This window comes from Oncorhynchus keta, chromosome 14, assembly GCF_023373465.1.
Source record: "Oncorhynchus keta strain PuntledgeMale-10-30-2019 chromosome 14, Oket_V2, whole genome shotgun sequence".
NCBI lineage: Eukaryota > Metazoa > Chordata > Actinopteri > Salmoniformes > Salmonidae > Oncorhynchus > Oncorhynchus keta.
The window spans coordinates 58,932,878-58,956,702 of NC_068434.1; the positions used below are offsets into that span (position 1 = coordinate 58,932,878).

Below are 23,825 nucleotides of genomic sequence, written 5' to 3' on the forward strand. Positions count from 1 at the left end.
CGGGAGTTCTTTCTTAGTCTCTGACAAGCAGGTGAGATCAAAGTAAAAGTGGACAAAAGAGGCTCAGCAGTGATTTGTCCGGGGACGAGAGGCATTCCCATCTGGGAAAGTGGCTACAGCCTTGGCCGGGCCCTCAGATCACTAGCTCACTAAAGAAACCATGCCATGAGAAAAAGTACAGCAAAAAAGGTTCAAAGGTCACTTTGATTTGGTCTGGATTATTGGTACCTCCTTTTTTTCTGCAAATGGGCCAAGAAAAGGACCTGTGGCTAATAACCTTTATAATGTCAGAAAATACACTATTGTGTACTTTTTGGGGAATTTGGGGTCAATTAAAAAAGAAGCTCTGAAATTCTTGCTTTCATTTTTCAAGTTATAAGGTTCAAATGTATGTGTAGGTTGCCCTTTATATAGCATTGTTTTGGATCAAATGGATACATACTCTTTGAAAAAAAAGGTTATTGATAGACCCAAAAAGGGTTTGATTGCTTGCTTCATATATGGCACCCCTAAAAGGTTCTATATAAAATATTTTTGTAGAGTTCTTTGATCAGAACCCAATGGGTTCTTTTCAATGAACCAAAATTGGTTTCATATAGAACCCTTGGGTTCCATGTAGGGTTCTATATGCAACCAATTTCGGTTCTACATGTATAGAACCTTACGGGATGCCATATATATGAAGCAAGCATAGAACCATTTTTGGTTCTATTCAGAACCTTTTTTTCTAAGAGTGTGGTATATCATGAAGCAGTCTTGCTAACACATTTAACCAAATGGATCATGGAGATGACACGTTGTTTAACGGAATAATCCACTCATAAAAATGAATATATATATTTATTTTGTTCATTAGTTCATTGTTGACAAACTCCCAACATGTTTTGCATGATGATGCAGCAGGTTACAATGTGCTTTTTAAAATTCCTTTATCTTGAAAGAATGATTGCAGACATGCAAAACATGTTGGGAGTGTATCAACAGTGGACTAATGAAAAACATACCAAAACACAATTTTTGAGTGGATTATTCCTTTAACTTACTGGAGAACCATAACCAAAACACAACCAAATCTAGCCATATAATCAAGCCGGACATTTACAGTCTGGTTCAGTTGTTAAAAATGGATTATGCCCAATTTAAAGGGGTCTTTATTCCAAAAGGTTTGATGAAAGATCGATCAAACACTGTGAAAGATCGTGACAAACTCATTATTGATTTGACCTACGTTTTCTAACATTAAACTTTTTTTAAAGAATAATTTGGGCATCAACCATTCAGTCCATCTCTTCCTTCCTCTCCTTCGTCTGTGTGTCTGTCTGTCTGTGTGTGTGTGTTGCGAAAATCAGACCGTTCATACAGATTATTACGGATATGCTTTGTGAGCTGCTGTAGACCATAATTAAAATACTTTCTGAAAGAAATAACGGACCACATCTTAAGTCCCAGCAACCCAACATCTGTCAGAATCAAGCCACATCAAGACAGTCTCTCTCAGAAAGTCACCAGCACAGCGTATGAAATACATTGGTTGGCTGATGTTTTTGTATGTTGTCTGACTCGCAGGCGTCTACGATGCGCAATGCTGAATATGTTATGGCCACCTTTCTATTGACTAGTAAACTACTTATATTTGACAGACAGGGGTACCACAATACCGTATTCGAAGGGAAGACACATTTTAAAAGTTCACTCCTTAGGGAGTTTTGAACTATGGCCTTCATAGCATTCTCTCGATTAGCGCCAAAGGGCAGAGAGATTGGTAGACTGTGCTAATTACGAGAATAGTGACCATAATATGAACAAGATGGAAGCAATTTTGGCAGAAGTCATTTGCGTGTTACTCTTCCGCCCACCGCTACAACATAGCCGGATCCTTAATATTAGGAATTGAATAGCCTGGGACAGAGGAATGAATGAGCATATTGTGCAGAAGGAGATAAAAAGTGTTGACCGTAATGGGGACGCAAACATTGGATTAATGCCAATAATGGTGCTTCTCCGCGTATTCAAATATTCTGGAAATATATCATGAAAAGTTTATGCTCCATCTTTTGATTTACAGAAAAAGCTTTCGATTGTTAAGTCAAAATGGAATTAACGGTTTGCTCTCCGGGATGGCGATGATACGAAATTCTGAGGCTATCGGTCTGACAAAAGGTCGTTTCCGAAAAGTTATTCTGTTGCTTGCCACTCCGTACCCGTGCGTTTCATGCGTTATTTGGATAGGCGATGCTCTCCATCAGAAGCACACTGCTTGAAGATTCCGTTGTGAAAGTATCTCACCAATACAAAGATTCGGACAAATGATAAAATACTAGAGCTCATAAAAATAGATGTATTGCGTAATCTTTAAATGACACCTGCTAGCGTTAATAAATTGGTAGGACAGTCACTTGAGATATTTGGACCACCCTAAAAATGACTGAAATGAATATTTAAACGAATATATTCCGATTATTTGAGAGTATGAAACAACACATAAATTAGGCTGGTTAGATTATCTGATCAAAATCCATTAGGAAAATGTCTGAAATGTAACCTAATTATGCAAAAATTGACAAACCCGAAGGCATGGGCAAACAAATGAAATGCTCTGAAACGCTCAGTTAGATTCAATTTATCAAACCACTTAAACAAAACCCTAGCCTAATTTATAATATTATGAGAGACACTATTTTAAAATGGACCTAACAGGCCCTAAGAAACTGAACCCTAAAAAGTTGGTTCTCTGATCCTTGGTTAGGATAATTGAAAATAAACAAAAACATCTTCAAACTTTTATGTAAGACTCTTACCTTCACCTGTTAGACTGAATTGATAGGGCACTTGGATATGCGCACATGTCTTAAACCACAGTGTATAATGTGGGATGTATAATTAGTTTTTTTTTTTATATTTCAAAAGAGGAGTTCAGAGGAAACCCCTGCCATCAGATGGCACGCTCTTTGAAATGCGGTTTTCCGCAATAAGCCACTGTGTGTAATGCTGTGTAATTTTATCCACGCTGCACTCTCTTGATTCACACAAGGCTGATTGATACCTTGCCTCCCCCTTTCCTTTGTATCAATTGGTCGGAGTTCAGGCTATTGTCACTGGAAGGTTCTTTTAGATCTGTGGACGCTGTCGATCAGCGAAATCTCACGATAGGCTTCTTGTAGGATCCAGCAGTTTTTGCAGTCCTCTGTAGGGAGAGCAAAGGTGACGACAACGCCAGGACGAGACCACACTGTAGTCAACGCGCCGGCTCGAATCGATGACCACGGCTTCACCAAATCACTTCAGATAAAGAGACTGCAGAGGAGCACTTCTACTTGCCAATGTTTCGTGGGCAGGATCGTTGCGTTTTGCCGACACGACAGCAAAGGCAAACGCCAACTCTTTAATGGGACCCCGGATGCCATTTCTATCCATTCTTGCCAGAATCTTACGATATACAGCCATGCCACAATGGTTATAATTCAGCTCCTGTTGTTGCTGAGTTTCTTGGACCAAAGCAAGCAGGATTATCTGTCGCCGAGGCGTGCTAGGACTTCAGGGGCGCCTTGTGCCATTGGCCAGGCGTGTGACCCAAGGCAGAGGAGAGATGCTGGGGGACGCGGTGGAGTCTACGAGCACCTCGGAGGAGCACCAAGATGCAGAAAACTTTACTGTGCAACTAAATATCATTTGCAAATACATCCAAGCGGGAAAATAGACGGTTCTCTTGAGGAAAACAACCAGTTAAGTAAGTATAGGCTATAATTAATGTTGTATTTCCTTTATATATGTGTAGCCTACACGTATAAAAAAAGGTTTGGGGTAGAACCAAGCATGGTTATATGCTTGCTTCATATGGCACCCCTTAAGGTTCTACCATGAACCGAAATTGGTTCCATATTAAACCCTATGGAACCCAAGGGTTCTGATCAAAGGGTTATTTCTATAAACATATAAACCTTTAGGGGTACCATAATACATGAAGCAAGCAATATAACCCTTTTTGGTTCTATCCAGAACCTTTTTTTCTAAGAGTGTATACATTTTTTTTATATTGAAGATCTCATGTGGTTAATGAACACCATCTTTATACATATTTTAATAACTTAATTATAAAGGAAATATGTTGAATTTAATACTTTGTTTTAATTGTGTGGCGTTGGAAGTATCATTCCATGCGATTTGAACTAGATTTTCATTCATAGCTGTATTAAGGTGGTAGCCTATAGCCTACATTTGGCTCCCACTTTTTTCATTAAAGATGTAGAAAAGTGTGTGTATATCTTGATACCTATAGCTAAAGCTGTGACCGTAAAGTGTATATATTTGCCTCTGTGGGACAACATTGGTTTAAAATAGGTTAGGCATGCTCTCTATAAAACAGTATTAGCCTATGGGGTACAGTAGATCATATAGACGACAACACCGGTAGGTAAGCTTGTGAAGCAATCTTTACCGAACTGATCACTTCCCGCTGTTCCGCAAGTAAACTGCCCCCAGGCTACTTCATCAGGGTCAAGATTACGGTGTTCACAGATAATTGGTATACTGAATGGTTTCCTCTTTGACTTGGGCAGTGTAATCATGTTTGTATATCTTTGAAAACGTGACCAGAGGACACTTGTTCTCTGTTTTATTTAAACACTTAGGCCTAGTCACGTATCAGACAACAGAGCTCCCATTAGCCAACCCCAAACACTAAAATGAGGCCTATTTCCATATGAACATCAGAATTAAACAGACTGAGAGACACAATAGCTGAGTCGTAGCGGATGCATTTATCCAATCAAAGACGATTACCAGAAACCACTGAATACCCTACAGACTAAATCAATGGATGAGGATAGAGCAAATAAACCCAAACGTAATATTTTTCAATCTTCATTTGGCCAGGTCGCAATTGTAAATGAGAACTTGTTCTCAACTTGCCTACCTGGTTAAATAGAGGTGAAATAAATAAAACATTTATCAAAATGATTTCAACCAACCATTTCAACCAAAAATTTAAAAAAAGATACACAGTACGGGCTATTTTATTGACATTTCATAGTCGTTGTATTTCCACATCCGACATTTAACCAAAACGCGTAACGTTTATTATCCAGATAAATCCAACGTTTTTCTATGCGTAATGTAGCCCAAGAACTTCGGAGCCACTGCATGTCATCAAAATGATAGCGTCATGAAGGAGAGTACGACTACTCCTATAGCTGGACGTAAATGTTCTTCAGAATGCATCAATGCATAACATTTGGTCTCATCTTCTCAGGCATCATGGAGATCACAGCAGTTGATGTTGGAGTGGTAGCGATAAAGGGGATATTTTCCGGGAGATATCTGGCCATGAATGATAAAGGACGTCTATACGCCTCGGTAAGTGTTATGTCACATTTGCCAAGATATCTAGATATGCATTTAGAGGATTCGGGTAAAAAGGAGCGCTATTTGACTCCATCTAGCCACTGTGGTGTTTATCTTGCGTAAAACCGCACCAAACTGTAGGGATTTCCCTAAACAACCTCTCTTACGTGAGGTTTGTGCGACTTCTCCAACTAATTGGTCACTGCTCTAGTTCAAGAGTTTGAAGCAGCCCAGCATTGCAAGGCAATATGACCAATCAAATGGAATGTGTTTGTGGGGGTGTCTGTGTTTGGTTTTACTATCTTTGTGGGGACCAGAAGTCCTCACAAGTAGGGACAAATCGCTGGTCCGCACAAGGAAAATTTGTATATTTTAGGCTTAGTGGTTTCTCTTAGAATTAGGGTTAGGGAAAATAGTATTTTGAATGGGAATCAATTGCTTGGTCCTCACAAAGATAGCAAAACAAACGTGTGTGTGTGTGTGTGTGTGTGTGTGTGTGTGTGTCAGTGAATCAAGGAGGCATAATTGAATAGCTTATGCAGTAATCATGTGAAATTGTGATTTCATAGATGGTCCAGGGCCATACATGAAGGATTAATGAAAGGACTGATTGACAATGATGGAAGGCTGACCATGATGAAAGGTTAAATCAACATTTTCTTTCTCTTTCAGGATGTGTTCAACCAGGAGTGTGAGTTCCTGGAGCGGATTCATGAGCTGGGCTACAACACCTATGCTTCAAGACACCACTCCACCCTGCAGCCCCCTGCAGGGGGTGGCAGTGGCAAACGACGAGCCAGTGCCAAGAGGCAGTGGTATGTGTCCATCAATGGGAAAGGCCGGCCAAGGAGGGGCTTTAAGACGCGCAGCACTGACAAAGCCTCCCTTTTCCTGCCTCGAGTGCTAGGCAATAAGGACCATGAGATGGTGCGAAAGCTCCGTGACAGCCAGAGGCACCCAGCTGGACAGCAGAGTCCCCCTATGGGCCGGGCTGAGCACCGGAGACGGAGACACCGGGTCAGGGGAAGAAAGGGTAGAACCAAGAGGCCTGGTGACTGACTGACACTAGCCACTGCCCGAGAGCAGTAGGCCCCATTTCTCCGCTAAGGAACAACAGTTCACGGCACATGAAACTGACCAAAAATGAACTTACTGAAATATCTGCCTTAGATACTTGGATCAGCCAGTGGCAGCACAACTATACTTTGTTGTACAAGCTCCCTCCAAAATCCTTGCTTGGCATACATGCAACTCGAACCATCCCCTACAACTATTGCAATACCAACACAAGATTTGCCTGGGAATTCGAGTTAGGCACATATATCTGAAGTTCGAGCTACCAACACACAAGTATGAAAGGATGTTACGTTTTGTCTTTGTTTTGTACATACACTTGTGAATGCAACGAAAGTCAATACAGCTGGATATCTTCCAACTGTTGTATTACCTGGAAAAAGTTGTTTTTGTGTTCTTGTGGAACTTTTTAAAGATCATAAATAATGTATGTTTATATGTGTACAGTTATTTTTTAATATCAGTTTCATTTATCAGCAGCTTTAATGTGGGAAAATGAGTGCGTGTAAGAACTGGACATCATTCAAGTGCTTACAGATACCAATGAGGTGGTGTGCTCCATCATTCAAGTGCTTACAGATACCAAGGAGGTGGTGTGCTCCATCATTCTAGTGCTTACAGATACCACGGTGGTGTTATGCTCCATCATTCTAGTGCTTACAGATACCAAGGAGGTGGTGTGCTCCATCATTCTAGTGCTTACAGATACCAAGGAGGTGGTATGCTCCATCATTCTAGTGCTTACAGATACCAAGGAGGTGGTGTGCTCCATCATTCTAGTGCTTACAGATACCAAGGAGGTGGTGTGCTCCATCATTCTAGTGCTTACAGATACCAAGTAGGTGGTGTGCTCCATCATTCTGGTGCTTACAGATACCAAGGAGGTGGTATTCTCCATCATTCTAGTGCTTACAGATACCAAGGAGGTGGTCTGCTCCATCATTCTAGTGCTTACAGATACCAAGGAGGTGGTGTGCTCCATCATTCTGGTGCTTACAGATACCAAGGAGGTGGTGTGCTCCATCATTCTAGTGCTTACAGATACCAAGGAGGTGGTATGCTCCATCATTCTAGTGCTTACAGATACCAAGTAGGTGGTGTGCTCCATCATTCTGGTGCTTACAGATACCAAGGAGGTGGTGTGCTCCATCATTCTAGTGCTTACAGATACCAAGTAGGTGGTGTGCTCCATCATTCTGGTGCTTACAGATACCAAGGAGGTGGTGTGCTCCATCATTCTAGTGCTTACAGATACCAAGGAGGTGGTATGCTCCATCATTCTAGTGCTTACAGATACCAAGGTGGTGGTGTGCTCCATCATTCTAGTGCTTACAGATACCAAGTAGGTGGTGTGCTCCATCATTCTGGTGCTTACAGATACAAAGGAGGTGGTATTCTCCATCATTCTAGTGCTTACAGATACCAAGGAGGTGGTGTGCTCCATCATTCTAGTGCTTACAGATACCAAGGAGGTGGTATGCTCCATCATTCTAGTGCTTACAGATACCAAGGAGATGGTATGCTCCATCATTCTAGTGCTTACAGATACCAAGGAGGTGGTATGCTCCAGAGAAATAGAAATACAGCAAAGCACTTTTTCATACGAACATAAAAAGAAAACAAGTAAAAACAGACATGGGAACAATTTATTTTGAAATGTACTTATTATACTTACTGTCTGTAAACTGCGAGAAGTACTTTGTATATTACTAATGATATGAATATTTATTTGGTACCTGTGTTTAAATTATTGATGAGATTGTTTCTACATTTACCAATGTTATAATTTGTAAAAACTTTGTTGTAACCAACCAGGCGTGCCCCTCACTCAAACAATAGATATTGTCAAAACAAAATGGTCAATCTGACTTGTCAAACATTACCATGTTTTGTTAATTGGTGTAACTAGCTAGTACAACTGAATAGACAAACTACATCAAATGTACTTACCGAATCCTCTGTCAATTTTTTGGGGAATGAGACCACTCAGCAGACTCAGTCTTGTCCTGCCCATGACCATGTTTTGCACTTCACCCCAGGTTGGGTTCATCTGTCAGTCCTGACCTCACTGTTCCTACACCAGGTAGAACCTAGCTTTGGCCTTCCATGTTACTCATAGATTGCTGTTCTGTTCAGAGCATGGAGGATACAACTTTATTCCACTCCATGTTAACACAAATATGTAATTGTCATGATTTCTCTCACCACCAATCAATTATTTTACGGTGAATGTTGAGTCATGAGGCTATAGTGAACACTGTAACATGTAAACAATAAACTATTAAGTATTTGGATTAATGTCATGTGGAAATGTTTAACCTGTACACATTGTGTTTGAAAGGGATTATGGGGTTAAGAGGGAGGTCTAATTTTAGCATCAGAGTTACTTCTGTCAATGTAAGGTTTACGGTTTCTAAATAATATAGGCTACTGATGGCAACATGTACATTTTAGAAGCTGAATGGTTGTTTCTTTATTTTCAAGTACCAGGACTTTGTAGCTTGCTTTCGTCATTCCAAAATAGTGTGGTCCCACAGTCCTGAAGTAGAATGGCTCTCATGGCCTTCCAGCATAATGGAACTCTCTCAGGGGAACCAATCCCTTCTGTGTGCTGTACCCTTCTCACTCATTCAGAGTGACTGCACCTGTTTTAATGAGAGAAAAAGTGTTAGGGATACAGTAAGATATTTATTTCAAATTGAGTGTTTAAAAAAATTGCAAGCACTGAATCTGGTCATTGACTGCTCAATTGAAGTTTAGATGAAAAACTGAACCTAGCAACCAACCACTGACTTTGCGCTGCTCAATCTGTAGGAGCATATAAAATAAGTGTTATCCTATACCGTGAGGTTCTGAAAGCTTCCTGAGCATGACAATAGAACGTCTCTGGGGGAACCTGGGTCGACCAAAGCCTCAGATCCAATAAACAAGGCAATCCCTCCTGAAAAAGAAACCGTGTGATAGAAAGTGTAACACGTTGCTATAGTTTGTTATGAATGCCAAACTCTAATATTACTCAACAGGAATGTGGGACTTCAGATAAGTGGAAGTACTTGAATTAGCCTTCGCCTTTCCCCGCCCACTGTCCTATTTTCAACTCTCAGCTGCATCTTGTCTAATCTGACGGGACAAATCTTATCTTCATCTCCATAGGCTAAGCAGTCACCCTACAAAGATATGCATTTATCAGCCGGACAATAAAATCTACATTCTGATGTAGCCTAATATCCGCTGGCTGACGAAAATATATATTTCCCAAGAGAGCATTAGACGAGAATTATATATACTGAACAAAAATATAAATGCAACAATTTCATTGAGTTACAGTTGATAAGGAAATCAGTCAATTGAAATAAATGTATTAGGCCCTAATCTATGGATTTCACATGACTGAGCAGGGGAGCAACAATAGGCCCACCTAATTGGAAGCCAGGCCCACCTACTGGAGAGCCAGGCCCAGCCAATTAGACTGAGTTTTTCTCCACAAAAAGGTCTTAATTACAGACAGAAATACTCCTCAGTTTCATCAGCTGTCCAGGTGGTTGGTCTCAGACGATCCCGCAGGTGAAGAAGCCCGATGTGGAAGTCCTGGGCTGGAGTGGTTATATGTGGCCTGCGGTTGTGAGGCTGATTGGACGTACTGCCAAATTCTCTAAAATTACATTGAAGGCGGCTTATGGTCGAGAAATTAACATTATCTGGCAACAGCTCTGGTGGACATTCCTGCAGTCAGCATGCCAATTGCACGCACCCTCAAAACTTGAGACTTCTGTGGCATTGTGTTGTGTGACAAAACTGCACATTTTAGAGTAGCCTTTTATTGTATCCTACACAAGGTGCACCTGTGTTATCATGCTGTTAAATCAACTTATTGATATGCCACACCTGTCAGGTTGATGGATTATCTTGGGAAAGGAGAAATGCTCACTAACAGGGATGTATACAAATTTGTGAACAACATTTGAGAGAAGCAAGCTTTTTGTTCATATAGAACATTTCTGGGATATTTTATTTCAGCACCATGAAACACGGGACCAACACTTTACATGTTGCGTTTATATTTCTGTTCAGTATAATTAACCCATCATCAATGTGTGACACACTGGCATTTTGTAAGAGGAAAATAAAGAGACAGGATTAATTTAATTTGCATGTAAAGGTTGTAGCCTAGTCTGCCATGATAACCAAGTTGCAGTTATTCGTCAGGCCTATATTTTAGACCCACAATTACACCCGGTCCACAAACATAGTACAACGTTTTTAAATGAATTGTTGATACCCTCCAATTAAATGTTGATATCGGCTTTATGGGACATGTTCATTCAACCTAATAGGAAGCATACAGAAATCAGGAGTTCAAACTGATTTCAATTGTAGAAATTTAGGCTACCATGCAGTTTGGCCCCTTCCGCATATTCCCACACAGATCATGTTTTTTCTCCTGTTCCCCTCCGTGCTCCCGCAGAACATCTATTCAGGCACATGGCGCTCTTGTTAGTTCAGTGGCATTAAGCAAGTAAACAAAAGCTCAGTAGTTAGAGTTTGCGTCTCGACCGGGCGACTTCTGTTGACCCGCACAACACAATGTGTCGCCATGTCAAGGGGAGATGCTCATTAGCGCGCTAGCAAACTTCCCCTCCCACAGTCGACGCGGTAAAACCTGTAATGACATCCAGCGATTGAAGGCCTTTTATTCCACAACTACGGCAGACGGGTGGGATAAGCCATAGGCTATCACAGGTAAGGAAGCCGAGACTCCCTTTTCCCCATCTATGGAAATCATCTATTGTGTTAACTTGTAGACACTGCACCCTAGGGGTAGGACGTTAGGCTAGTGGTTTCCTAATAATACACACGCTTTACAGAAAAGGACAAAATATATCTATTTTTTGCAATTTATTATTTAGCCCAAACGTTTATAAAACGTGAAACATTAACATTAAACGTTTTATACTTTTCCGCTAAACAACGATTGTAAAAATGAAGCAATGCACATCAAATGTGGCACCAATTTGGATTTTTCAGCAAATATATGGAGTGCAAATACTTTTCCTTTGAAACATCAAACGCGTATATACGACACGAAATGTGACCTATATTAAATCAATAATGAGTTTATGAACAGCAAGTCATAATTTGAGCAAATTCAATATAATAACCATGCAATCGTCAAAATAATGATAAAAACGAAGAGGAGTGATCAAGATGCAAAGATGAAATCGAAGAATTTGAATAAGCTACTATTATTGTTGCTTGAACATGTCATCTTAACAAATCAGTGAAAGATGTCCCACCAAATTAAAATAGCAGGTATTCATTGTCTCGCCAACAGGAGACAGGCCCTCACGCCTGTCGAATTGGTGTGGCCAGGAATTCCACCTTCACATAACCTGTGGGAGGCAATTTGTCACCGTCCTGTGCAGGCAGTCTGCACTGCTTACCATGACCTCTCTGCCAAAGAGACATTTCACTATTTTGGTTTTCAAATATTTTATTTGTTGAGCATCTTCCAAGTCGTCAAATAACTTGACTGAGGAGTGACATATTGACGTGAACTAAATGGTGCTTATATAAATATAGACACAATTTCCAAATTGTGCGAGACTGTCTCAAATAATATTTGTTGCGCATCAGCAAGTATTTATAAGATGCCGTGAAATAATGAGCAAAAGTTAAAATCACGACTTCTATCCCACAAGAGTGATGGGCCTTTGAAGTAGGCCTATTGATCTATTGACGTTAAAATAAAAGTGACGTAGCCTTCCTGGAAAACATCCACCCCTGAGTCTATAGGAAAATTGTTATACCAATTTTTTTGGTAAACACATTTGACACAATTAGTGACATTCACTTTAAAATGTTATTTCACCAGCAGAACGAAAACGACAAAAGAAATGATAGTCACTGAAATGGCTGATTTGTTCACCTACTGCCAGTTAGCCTGGCTGACGAAACCCACGTGATATAGGAGGTCCCCGAGTTTGGTATCAGCAGTAACTGCTAGTAGTAAGCATCATAGAAGATCAAACCAGGATGATTTCACCCTTTATAGGCAAAAAGATAGACACTGGCCAAATCAAACTTGAAATATCATCAAGTGGATGATATTCAAATGAACAAAATTGTGGAAATGCTCCGTTTCAGCACTGAGGAAATATGAAACAAATCGAATACAGCTTTGAATGATTTTACTCATGAAATACATAGTCAAGTATGACTTTAGGTCATGTGCACTATGCAAAATCCTAGACCTAGAGCATGCTAAAATGTTATCATCGTGTTCCTTTTCACAAAATAGATTTCAAATAGGGGTATCAAGTGTATAGCTTCTACGGTTTGTATCGGGTTGTTTTACAAATGTGCAGTTACGGGTAACGGCAACATCCAAAATCAAAACACTGAAGTGTGACTATATCAGCCTATCAACGCATAGCCTACACTTTGAGTGTATAGATCACAGTTGCATGCGGTTGGGTCAATGTCCTTTATAGCTCGCACATTTATAATGTATAAATGCCGATTACAACCTAAACAAAAAGGTTTAAAGTTGAGTGAATGGATCGGTGAACAAACAGTCCCTTGCATAATACACTATAGCGCTCTGCCAGCTGTCTTTTGTAAGTGGACAAGGGGTGGGTTTTCACGTGCAAGACCTGAAGGGCAATTTAAGTGTACGGTGTCCCTCGAAATCGTCAGGTAGGGCCGAAAGCAGAGGCAGACATCATAGACACTTGTCGAATGTCTTGCTGACCAGGAGAGATTGAGTGAAGAGAACAATAGATTTGGACCAAAACTGGCTACAACCACCTGCCAATTGACGAAAGTGCTGTCAGATTCAAACATCCTCTTTACACACTAATGGTGTCCTTGTTTTAACACGTTTAAAGACATGCTCAAAAGTTACAGGCTTAGATGTGGAGTAACCTCAAGCTATCAAGACAGAAACGTCGATAATGTATTCAGTCAAATGTCAGTGAAAAAAATATATATATTGAGCAACCGAACAACTAACACGAAGACAGTAAAAAAAAAAAAAAGTCGAACAAAACGTTACCCATTGATAGCGAATCCCAATGCAGCGCGATGTGTAGCCTACTTAAAAATGCAGATACACATTACAGTACCATGGAGAGCAGCACCACAGCATTACATGAAAGGAAAAACGTCACTTATTGAAGTATGCCAAATAACTTATATCTGCAGAAGACCGTTAGAAACTGTGTAAGTCCGTTATATTTGCTTGGAAAAGTCTGCAAGTTATTAAATCAATTATAAAAACATTTGTTTGGGTTGGCTTTTTGACGTCTGCTTCATTTACACAATAGTTTATTTCCCATCACTTATAAGGAATTGATCCAAAACGAAACCAGGGGAAAGTATAGGCCTGCAGCTCAGTTGACATGGGGGGGAAAACCTCCAGAATCGATGCTCAAACGTGTACAAATAGACCAACGTTGTACTGAATGTGTACAATGGTAACGAGTCACAATCCATGGTATACCTCAGTGATCGCTGCCAACGCAACAACAAATGTCACTCCCGATCTTTTTGACGATCCATAAGGCAGAGAACAAACGTGTGAGACACAGAAAAAAGATCAAATGAACCGACTGAAAAAAGACGCGTCTTCTGTGTCATCAGCAGGCAGCGTATAGTGAACTAGCGAACCCAGGAGAGAGGGGCCGCCAAGCTAAAGGTTCAACAACTCGGGGTACGGCTCCAAGATCTGACTGCATTTAAAGTTCCAATTTGCAGCATAGAGTGGGGGGGGGGAATGTTATTAGCCTATACATTGAGAATTACCCAACCGTGAACATGAGAAAAAGTTTTCATGAGAATCATCAGCTTGTGACGGGGGGTTCAGGGTCCACAAGAGCGCCGGTAAACCCACCAACGATTTCCAAGGAATAGTTTGTTTCCTTCTCTACGCATAGTTTAAAAAAAAATCAGAGATGAACGAAGATACTTACTGTTCACAACCCTATATGGCACCAGTGTGCACTCAAGATTAAACATATTTTACTTCATTAGTCTAGTTGACTAGACTAATGAAAATATTGTTTCCCCCAATCCAGTTCACCAACGTGTAGAGATGTAAGTAACTTATGTATTGTACAAGCAAAATGGGCGGCTTATAGTAGACAGTTCATGCAGACTGCCAAATTCCATGCAGATGGAACTTGGGATGGAATTTGGGCATTATTTGGACACAGACGAACGCAGTAACTGAAAACAAGAAAATAAAAACTTTAATTGCTTTGGGGACACTGATATTGGCCATGTAACACAAACCTTTTTTCCCCCCCAAAAAATATTCACTAAGCTTATGGACCACATGAAACGTGAGCAAACATTCTGCATTGTCCACATTCTCAAATGTGTTCGTAAATTGAATAATAATTGTTTATCATTATCAGCGATGTTATAGTCTACACTTTATTGATGTTACTGTAACTGACAAAGCTAGAGCCAGCAATAGCCTAATGACTCACATTGTCGCGATATCCTCCACAAGGCAGGCAAAGAAAACTGAATAAGTCGTGAATGGCTTTTCTGTGCCACTATTTTCACTGTGCAGATTATCAGTCGGAGCATCTACTTATCATGCTTTTCATATTCTATTTAGTCTCACCATTGTTCTCTTTAAGAACCGGGGTATTTTTTTCTGCCCGTCTTAAATTAGTGTTTTCAATTCGATGAATTCAACTTTTGTTTTTTCCTGTTATTGTTCATTTATAGAACTGTCTCCTGTCTGACACAGCAGTCAGTAAACTTGGCTATTTCCTATTTTACATCCTCCCATACATAAATTATTTCATTTCAGTCCGATAATGAAAGAAGCTTTACACAATGAAACCCTATTACAACGTCTTTATTCTCATTTTCACTATTAGATAAGGGCATTATTTGTATAGACAACTTCCCGCAGTCTTGCTCTTTTCAATATGAGTGAACACTGGCAAATATCGTTTTGTTATCTGGGCAAGTCTAGTTTTGACATTTGTTAAAACGCCCCCCTCCCTTGGCACAGCATGTACATTATGAGGGATCCATCTGTTTAAAGTCGCTTAGAATACTGTCCCGTGATGCAGTAGGTAGTGCGTGATGTAATTTCGCAGCAGATATAAATATCGTAGACGAGGGAAAAGCGGCATGGCTGAGCCGCGCTTGCCTAGACGGCCAACACTTCAACTTATACTTGGACAAGTTCGACACGAATCTACACACGTTACCTGTGAGAGGACAGTCATACCAAGCAACAATAGATGTCGCACCAACGGGAACTCATCTTTGTCTTGGAATGAGCGTCTTTCGTTGCTTTTTTTCATTCGTTCGTTTTTACTTATTCGGAGTTCAACGTAAAGACTGGCACTGGGGTGATATTTTTAGTCCCTTAAACTCCCTCAAACACTGTAGGCTACTGCAGTGTTGGCAAGGATGGCTTTTCAATCGGCCCTCTTACCAATATTGGTCTTGGGACTGATGACTAGTTTGGTGCGTTGTGCCCCCTTCCCTGGCAGGCTGAATGGCACAGTGGAACGACACTGGGAGACACTCTACTCGCGGTCCTTGGCTCGGATCCCCGGGGAGAAAAGAGAGATAAACCGGGACAGCGACTATCTTATGGGCATTAAACGGCTACGACGCCTTTATTGCAATGTAGGAATTGGGTTTCATATTCAAGTTTCACCCGATGGGAGAATAACAGGAGTGCACAGTGAAAACCGTTACAGTAAGTTCAACGTGATTATTTCGACTTTTCACGCATTAGACTGCCTTCTAGCATTAGTTGCATATGCCTCTTGTGCTGTCATTCCCAACCTGATCTCTGGCCTGCCTGGTCATTCCATGCACTTATAGCCCGTTCGAACCATTGGTATTAGAATAGGCCTAGGCTATTCATAAAATGAAATCCAATATTTCATAACATATTTCATGCAATCAATTATAAAAAATAGTGACTTACGCCCCCAAACATTATTTATAAAAACACACGTTTTTATGTGCCACTTGTGTATTCCAATTAGCCTATACTTATTTGAAGTGACTGCTAGATTGTGTCTTCATAAACATATTATCGCGATGAATATATGGCATATTATGTGATAGTGTCAGTGTCGGGACAGGAGTCTCTTGGCACGGTTTGAAATGCCTTACCAATGTGTTTAATTTGAAAGTGGAATAGATAGGACTTGATTGCAGGATTAGAATGTGATTCTTATTTCACTGCTGATGAAATATGTTGTCTGTGTGGCATCGATGACATGCAGTGCTATGCTAGCAATCTAAAAAGCGATGCTCCTATTAAATAAATAGGCCTAAGTGTCTTGTGTCAAAGGAGCGAATAATGTGGGCATGCGTTGGAACATCTGGAGGCTAAAAATGACGTGTGGGTGCTTTCCACTCTGAAACCAGTGTCTGAAATCAGAGATTTCTAGGAACCAAGCCAAGATCCAATACGTCCTAAAGTTAGGACGGAGATAAACCCATATGTTACGGTAAATTAACCCCTTGGCCTTGCGTGTCAAATTAATGTCCGCTCGAGACAAAGTCATATTCGATTACACTTGCAGACACAAATAACATTTAATTGTCTAACAGTTGTCATTGCAAATATGATCCTGTATCTTCTCAACGACATAATGTGACAAATACGCCCCGATCGCCTATATCGACACGGTCTGCCTGTGAATGCAAAGGTTGTTTTGTGTTCCCTTGGCCTATTTTGAGACATGACATACAATTCAAGCGATATACATTACATAGATTCTGTTTGAACAGTTCTAGTCGCCATAAACACACATTCAAAAAGGGAGTCAGACATCATTCTGGACTCGAAAGTGACATATCAAATCAAATTTTATTTGTCACATACACATGGTTAGCAGATGTTAATGCGAGTGTAGCGAAAACACATGATGCTTCCGTTTGCACACTTTTAACAAAAAGGCACAAGAACAGCATCAGAGGTCCATAGGCGTGCTTGATTGACCTGATCTGTAACAAATGATGTGTCAATGTGTGTTAATGCACTGGCAAACATGTCCTGTAAAATGTACAGTAACTTACTGGCAGCAATTGGCGAGTAGGTTACTCTAATTTATTATACAATACAGCTACTGTTATCCATTTTATGGTACCAAAAATGTTACTGTATATTACTGGAAATACCCCTGCAGTGACATATTACCCAGTGTTCTTAGCAAGTTTTCATTTAGTTCATTCACCGGTGCTCTTGTCCTTAATTAACAACTTATAGTCAGTGCATTCAACCAAGGTTGATAGCAAGTAAAAAGTCATAGCACGTAAACATGTCTGTAACGTTACTGAAAATGTTGTTGTAGTAGAGGATACATTGATCTTCAATATAAATTGTAATTACAACAAGATATCTTGTCAATACAATACTGAGATATTCATGGTAACTTGATTGCAGAGCAATGAAATACAGTTTAATAGTCACTTTTAATGTCTGTGCACTGTAAGAAAATTATTTCTACAGTATTTTACTGTAATTTCAAGGGATTAGAGCAAACAAGTTGGCTGTATGCATTTGCATATTAATGGTGCTTTCTATCACTTGCATTTCTAGAGGCTGAAACAAAGTCTTCCAAACTGGCCGATTACAGGGCAAATCAGGTCAAACGGACCTGGGTAAATATTCAACCATTAAAAGGTTTATAAGACCCGCTACCATTCTGATCTGTTCACTATATACATTGAAATGGTCAGGGAACTACTACCACATATCACTTAAATTGGTACAGGACTCTCGCTATTAGATGCAACAAATATACCCACTACAAGGCACGCCTTAAAATATGTTAATTAGCTCCTCCCACAATATTTCCCCCACAACACAATATTTTAGTATGCTGCAGTAAATACATAGCAAAACAGTACTTTGTTGAATTGCATTGAATATTTAATATTCACAATTGCTAATTTCATTATATATTACACAATACCAACTGATATTTGGTGTTTAATAATAATTTGCACTTTAGGCCTTAACAAAAGCTTCTAAATTGCCAGTGACTACAAGCCTCTTTCTTGGAGGATGCATGTTTGCACATAAAAAAAAAAAAGTTTGTTTCTGTCTCCAGTTAGTTGCTTGTGAACCACATACTTTTTATTTTCTTCTTTCCAGGTCTCCTTGAGATATCTCCAGTAGAGAGAGGAGTTGTGACAATCTTTGGCGTCCAAAGCAGTCTATTCGTGGCCATGAACAGCAAAGGGAAGCTGTACGGATCTGTGAGTGTACGAGATGATTTACGGTTGATTTCTGCCGGGAGATGTTATTATCGGTAGCCTACTCGATGACATGTCACCATTTGAGCTGTAGCAACCACTTCCTCTGCTACATACACCACAGCACCCCCGACAGCTCCTTTCCGCGTCACATTGTTGGGCTGGGTTATGGCATGTTTCCAGTGCCTGGCCATGTTTTCATTGTGGGCCGGATAAACCCAGGAACGGTAGCGCAGTAGATCATTCAGACTGCACATTCCATTCTTAGCATTGCCAGCCACCACATGCACCTACTGTCTTTCTCAGAGTAAAGATAAAACTGGCCCAAAAGACCACCCACACACACACTGCCTATAGACCCCACCACACAGCACATTCATGAATGTTCTTGATGGGATAGTTAAATAGTTGGATTGTGGCTCTTACGTAAATCGGTTTTAATCACCTGCCCCGGTTATCCCTACCAAACAAAAGCATCAACAAATGCAAAACAAAGCAGTCAAATTGACTAACCTACCCCCATGTCATTCATTAAAGGATATATGGAATATAACTGTTAACATTATACAATATTTTGTCAAGTTTCAATTTCCACAAAGTAGGTCACGTCGAGCTCTTGTCTATGCTATTATACTGCTCATACTACACCTATAGCCTATAATTAAACATCCTTCTAATCTTCTCTGTTTTAGGTTCATTACAACAACGAGTGCAAATTCAAAGAAACTCTCCTGGCAAATAATTACAACGCTTACGAATCGGTGGCATACCCGACGATGTACATTGGACTAAGCAAGACTGGTAAAACAAAAAGGGGAAACCGAGTGTCACCAGCCATGACGGTGACGCATTTCTTGCCAAGAATCTGAGTCACTCAGAAATAGACTTAACCTCAATAAAGGTGGGGTGAGGGGGACTCAAAACGATGCACTTTCAACTGGAGTTTTATGCAAGACTAAGTGCATCATCCTGTTTAACATGTTATGTATAAGTTTGTATATCAGTTTATTTATTACGTAAAACAATTTTGTATTTGGGCGGGAAACAGGTCCTCACGTCAGGGGGAATTTCAGAAATCAACACATTTATTTATGTTTTTTTAATTTATCAGAAGTCTGCTGCTATTAAGTGTTGGGTAAGTGAGATTCCTTTGTTGAATTATGGTTTTCTTTGCACTGTTTATAGACAAAATATTCTACAGCGACAGAGCAAAGGATACTTTTGTATGACTTATTTTTCTTCTAGGGAATTAACTTCTAAGTCTTAGACCGATGTTCAAACAAGGGAAATATCAAATGATTGGTTTTAGAAGCAGAAGCAATTGTCCAATGGCAGGACTCTTTGTAGGCATTGGAGTCTAATTGAAACAGTATCAGCTTACTACTGGTTACAGAATGAGCCGCGTTGAAGTCCTATCCTCTCAAATCTGTTTTTAGCTCTGCCAGGGGGTTGAACTTTGAACTTTTCTGCAGTCAATCTTTGTCAGATCTATAAGACTCTGGATAGAGAGAGGCATCTTCTTGACATTGTATAAGCAGAGAATTTGAGAGTTTATAGGCAAGGTCAGTGTGCTGACACAAACGGCAGAAACCATAGCCATGGCTCTATAACATACAGCTTTTATGAGGGGAAGTTTAAAAAAAAATCAAAGTCCTCAGCTGTATAGAGGATATATGGATCCCAAAATGATTCATTTAAATCACCACAAGTTCAGCATCAGAGCTCCTCCCCGAGTGCAAAAAAAAGAAGGCAAGATAATGTAATGATTGTCACAGGTTGTTTTCTCCAAGTGTGTACACCGAAAAGGTATACTTTTTTTGTAGCGGGGGGGGCATGCATTGCCTCCCATTGCCCCCACTGTCCTTGTTATCTATCCTCTACCTCACATAATCAACAAGTCCCCTCAAACCTTTTTCTAGAGTTTGTCCTGAAGTAATTCTGTTGAACCAGTTTGAGATTAGCCCTAATCTTCTCGGAGCACCATGCCATAGGCAGAAGTTCAGGCAGCCATTTTGTCCCAGTTGCGCCTTGTCACGTTTGAGCTATCTTTACCCTGTGATTTACTTTTAGAAAGGATGATCATGGTGGGAATATTTACAGACAGCTGTTAGACTGCACTATATGCTTAACCGGTAACCCTATATTTTTCTCTATATATTTTGTAAATATAACCCCTGGTAACTGGCGGAGCATAGCGATGCTGCTTCAAAAAAGTCTGTTATTCCTCCTTTGGGATCATTCATTCACAGACGAAGGGGATTGACCAGGAGATGGCCCATGCCAGAGGGTGTCTCTCTCTCCGTCTGTAGTCCCAGTCGGTATTCACATAATAATAAGGAATTCCCTCCACCACAAATTGGGGAAAACCAAAATTCTTTCCTATTGACCTCCATTGTAAAAGAGGCAACTTTCTTCATCGTTTTTTTTTACAATGTCGAAAAGCTGCTGCGTTCAACGTAACCAGGTCCAAAAAATCCTGACCTACGGTTCGCAATGCTCCCACGTAGGGAAATAGAGCCTGCGAGAAGAGCCCTGTGCTGGGGCTTCAGGCTAGTCGGCGTGGGAGAGAGCAGGAAATCTGGGGACCCGGTGTCCAAGTAGGCTACACGTAGCTATGTGTGTGGAAAACATTTCATCACAGCCAAGACATTTAACTTGTTTAGTATAGTCCATTTGTAACTCCACTCATTACTTGTAGCTGTATAATCCATTTGTTTGTGTTGTTAGTTTTGGCTAATGTTAGCTAGCTACCACTCACGTGGCTGCTAGCACTGTCATGAAAAGGGGCATAAGGGAAGACCTACAATGTTATGATTTTTTTGTTCTATAAGTAGTGAGAACACTAGGAAGCTGGCCATGTTGAAAAGTTATCTTTAGGCATGTTGTACTTTTCGTAAATGTTGTTTTGTAATGGACTAAAACAAGCAGACAACAAGAAAGTTGCATTTGAAAAAAGGTAACGTTTTTACTCTGAGCCAACAGGGCAACCTATGTAACCACTGGATGTTTTCCCCACAAGCGGGCAGGGCTGCAGCGTTCTATCTAATACCGACTGGGACTATTAGAATAGTTCTAGATTGTACGATGGTGTTCATTCTCTTCTGAGAGGGTTCCATCTCAGGTTCAACATTCCACATACCATGGCAGTTTACAAGGTACAGTACTGATTTCAGACAACTCAAACTCGAAGCGAAGGCCCATTGTTTTATAGTCAATATAACAAAAGTAACAATTAGCGTCCAAATCCTGAGAAATCTAACGAGGCGTAACTTTTGACACAGCAAATAGCTTTTCTAAATGCGTCTCACTGGGTAGTAGTACAAAATAGAATGGCTGAGGCTCCAGCAAATATCTCAGGGTGTTGTTGGTGAACTCTCGGTGTCCATTTCTAAACACCTGCTGTAGAAGTCTAGGTCTCCCGTAAAACAATCCTAACCTAGATCCCGTCTCGCCCTTCAAAAAAAAAAAGAAAAAGACAAGCACACGGCAGCCAAAATGAGTCAAGACAATGATGCTCTTGTATTACCATCCAGCTCCTGAGACCGACTGGTCAGAGAGCTATCCAATGCTGTACCAAACTTAATATTGTCACATATGACCTGGACACTCAAAACACCTGTTGGTAATATTATTTAGTCACCCGAGACATCAGGCTGCACTGCCAATCCCATAACTATTTTCCTTTGCCACAGCTGTGCCAAACGTTCCCCAACAGACTGTTTTGCATGGCTCACCATAATGTTTACAAAAAAGACTGAGAAGCCACTGGCAAATATTCTGTGACCCTTCCCATCGACCCTGTTCCAACCCCAGGAGAGTCACCTCATTTGCTTACACAGCAAGTGCATAAGCAACACAACACACGTGTACAAGCAACACAAACACAATGATCGGAGAAGTGCACCGTGTAGACAAGAGAGTTTGAACAATTGTTCAGACTTTTAAATCCATCCCTGAATCCATCTGATGAGACGGCACAGAGACAAGAACTTCAAGTGCAGAATAACGAGAATGTTTTCAGTGTTAAATGGTCATCATCTATTGTCTCCTCTGGGCGCTCCTTTCTTCCACTGCGGTGCGGTTTCTACACCCATTGGAGGGCTCTTGGGTCTCAAGTAACAAGTGCTTTGAGTCCTGTGGTCTTTGTTACTCATCATCTCTATTATCTGTAGTTTTATACAGGTCTTGTTAAATTATTTTGACGTATGTGCTGTGCACATGACTAATGCCTAACTTAAATTTGAAGTTAATAAAACTCCCAATGTTGTAAAATGACTCTTTCTTGTCTGAACCCTTGTTGGAACATGTCTTCACAGACTATAACATAGGAGTTCAGGATTCCAATGGCTCTCTAACGCAGTTTCACATCAAATTCTATTTTATCTACCGCACTACAATACACACTATTCAATGGCGAAACCAGAAATGTATCTGTCAAACTGAGGAGAGGAAAGCAAGTTAAGTCAATTCCAAGTTATTTCTTTGTTGAACTGTCCATTTTGATAAATGCCACAAAGAAAAATTGCCTTGGAAGAGTGAGACAGGTGTGGCCACTCAATACACATGTATTTCTGTCCACTGGGTAGCTCGAGCTAAATGGAGCCTCGTCTTTGCCTGAAAGAATGACAGCTTTCTGCTCCAGTAAACGGAGGCTGCAATGTTTAAGGATTGTAAACAATCCCTAAAAATAGTGGCTACACGCCATCCATCTGCCCTGACTCGATTGTCTGTCAACCAAATAAACATCCATCAACCCACGGGCCAACATGTCTTTCTATTTCAGATGTGCCTTTCAAGTTCTGTAAAACACAAAAGGACTTCAGAGACAGCCAGGGAAACGTGCAACGATTTGTTCACTAACAGAGATGGGTAATTGAATGGTTGTCCGATGGCGCTATGTAAATAGGCAGCGGGAGTGTTGGAGGATTCCAACGAGGTAAGGATGAAGGCAGCCATTCTACATTTCCAATGTGACTTTGTCCCTCTGCCCTAACAGAGTTCAGTGAATACTAGGGGTTCGGCACTGGGGAACTGACACAAGGCATGTGAGGTAGAGTATCAAAGTCTTTGTGAAATAAACAAGTCAAACTAAAAATGTATTTAGCAACAAAAGAAAAAAACGCTAAATAAGTGATATTGCAGAATTGTGAATGGCACAA

The 23,825-nt window shown here is 40.5% G+C and overlaps 2 protein-coding genes and 1 long non-coding RNA gene across 21 annotated transcripts in view; 2 read left to right on the forward strand and 1 right to left on the reverse strand.

Annotated features, from left to right (window-relative positions):
• Positions 1 to 23,825, reverse strand: part of LOC118393711 (uncharacterized) — a 63,520-nt gene that overhangs the window by 35,931 nt on the left and 3,764 nt on the right. For both annotated transcript variants that reach the window (XR_008064142.1, XR_008064141.1), the window contains exons 2-3: positions 9,258 to 9,355; positions 8,365 to 9,059 (exon numbers count right to left, since the gene is read on the reverse strand). This is a non-coding gene — a long non-coding RNA (uncharacterized LOC118393711). The remainder of the gene's footprint in view (positions 1 to 8,364; positions 9,060 to 9,257; positions 9,356 to 23,825) is intronic.
• fgf3 (fibroblast growth factor 3) lies at positions 3,092 to 8,366 on the forward strand. Of its 17 annotated transcripts, XR_008064135.1 has the most exons (5): positions 3,092 to 3,727; positions 5,249 to 5,352; positions 6,013 to 7,466; positions 7,551 to 7,634; positions 7,803 to 8,366. XR_008064135.1 is itself a non-coding variant. In XM_035786721.2 (3 exons), exons 1-3 carry the CDS (start codon positions 3,451 to 3,453, stop codon positions 6,397 to 6,399), a joined length of 768 nt encoding a protein of 255 aa, XP_035642614.1. In that variant the 5' UTR covers positions 3,092 to 3,450; the 3' UTR covers positions 6,400 to 8,366. The 17 variants fall into 17 exon arrangements, 5 of the variants coding, with proteins under 5 accessions (XP_035642614.1, XP_052317993.1, XP_052317994.1 ...); XR_008064129.1 differs by lacking the exon at positions 7,551 to 7,634 and having other exon boundaries at positions 6,013 to 7,550; XR_008064136.1 differs by lacking the exon at positions 7,551 to 7,634 and having other exon boundaries at positions 7,845 to 8,366.
• LOC118393710 (fibroblast growth factor 4B-like) lies at positions 15,570 to 20,464 on the forward strand. Of its 2 annotated transcripts, none has more exons than XM_035786722.2 (3): positions 15,570 to 16,147; positions 18,566 to 18,675; positions 19,359 to 20,464. In XM_035786722.2, the coding sequence occupies exons 1-3, from the start codon at positions 15,853 to 15,855 to the stop codon at positions 19,533 to 19,535; spliced, it is 582 nt and encodes a 193-aa protein (XP_035642615.1). In that variant the 5' UTR covers positions 15,570 to 15,852; the 3' UTR covers positions 19,536 to 20,464. The 2 variants fall into 2 exon arrangements, with proteins under 2 accessions (XP_035642615.1, XP_035642616.1); XM_035786723.2 differs by having other exon boundaries at positions 18,566 to 18,669.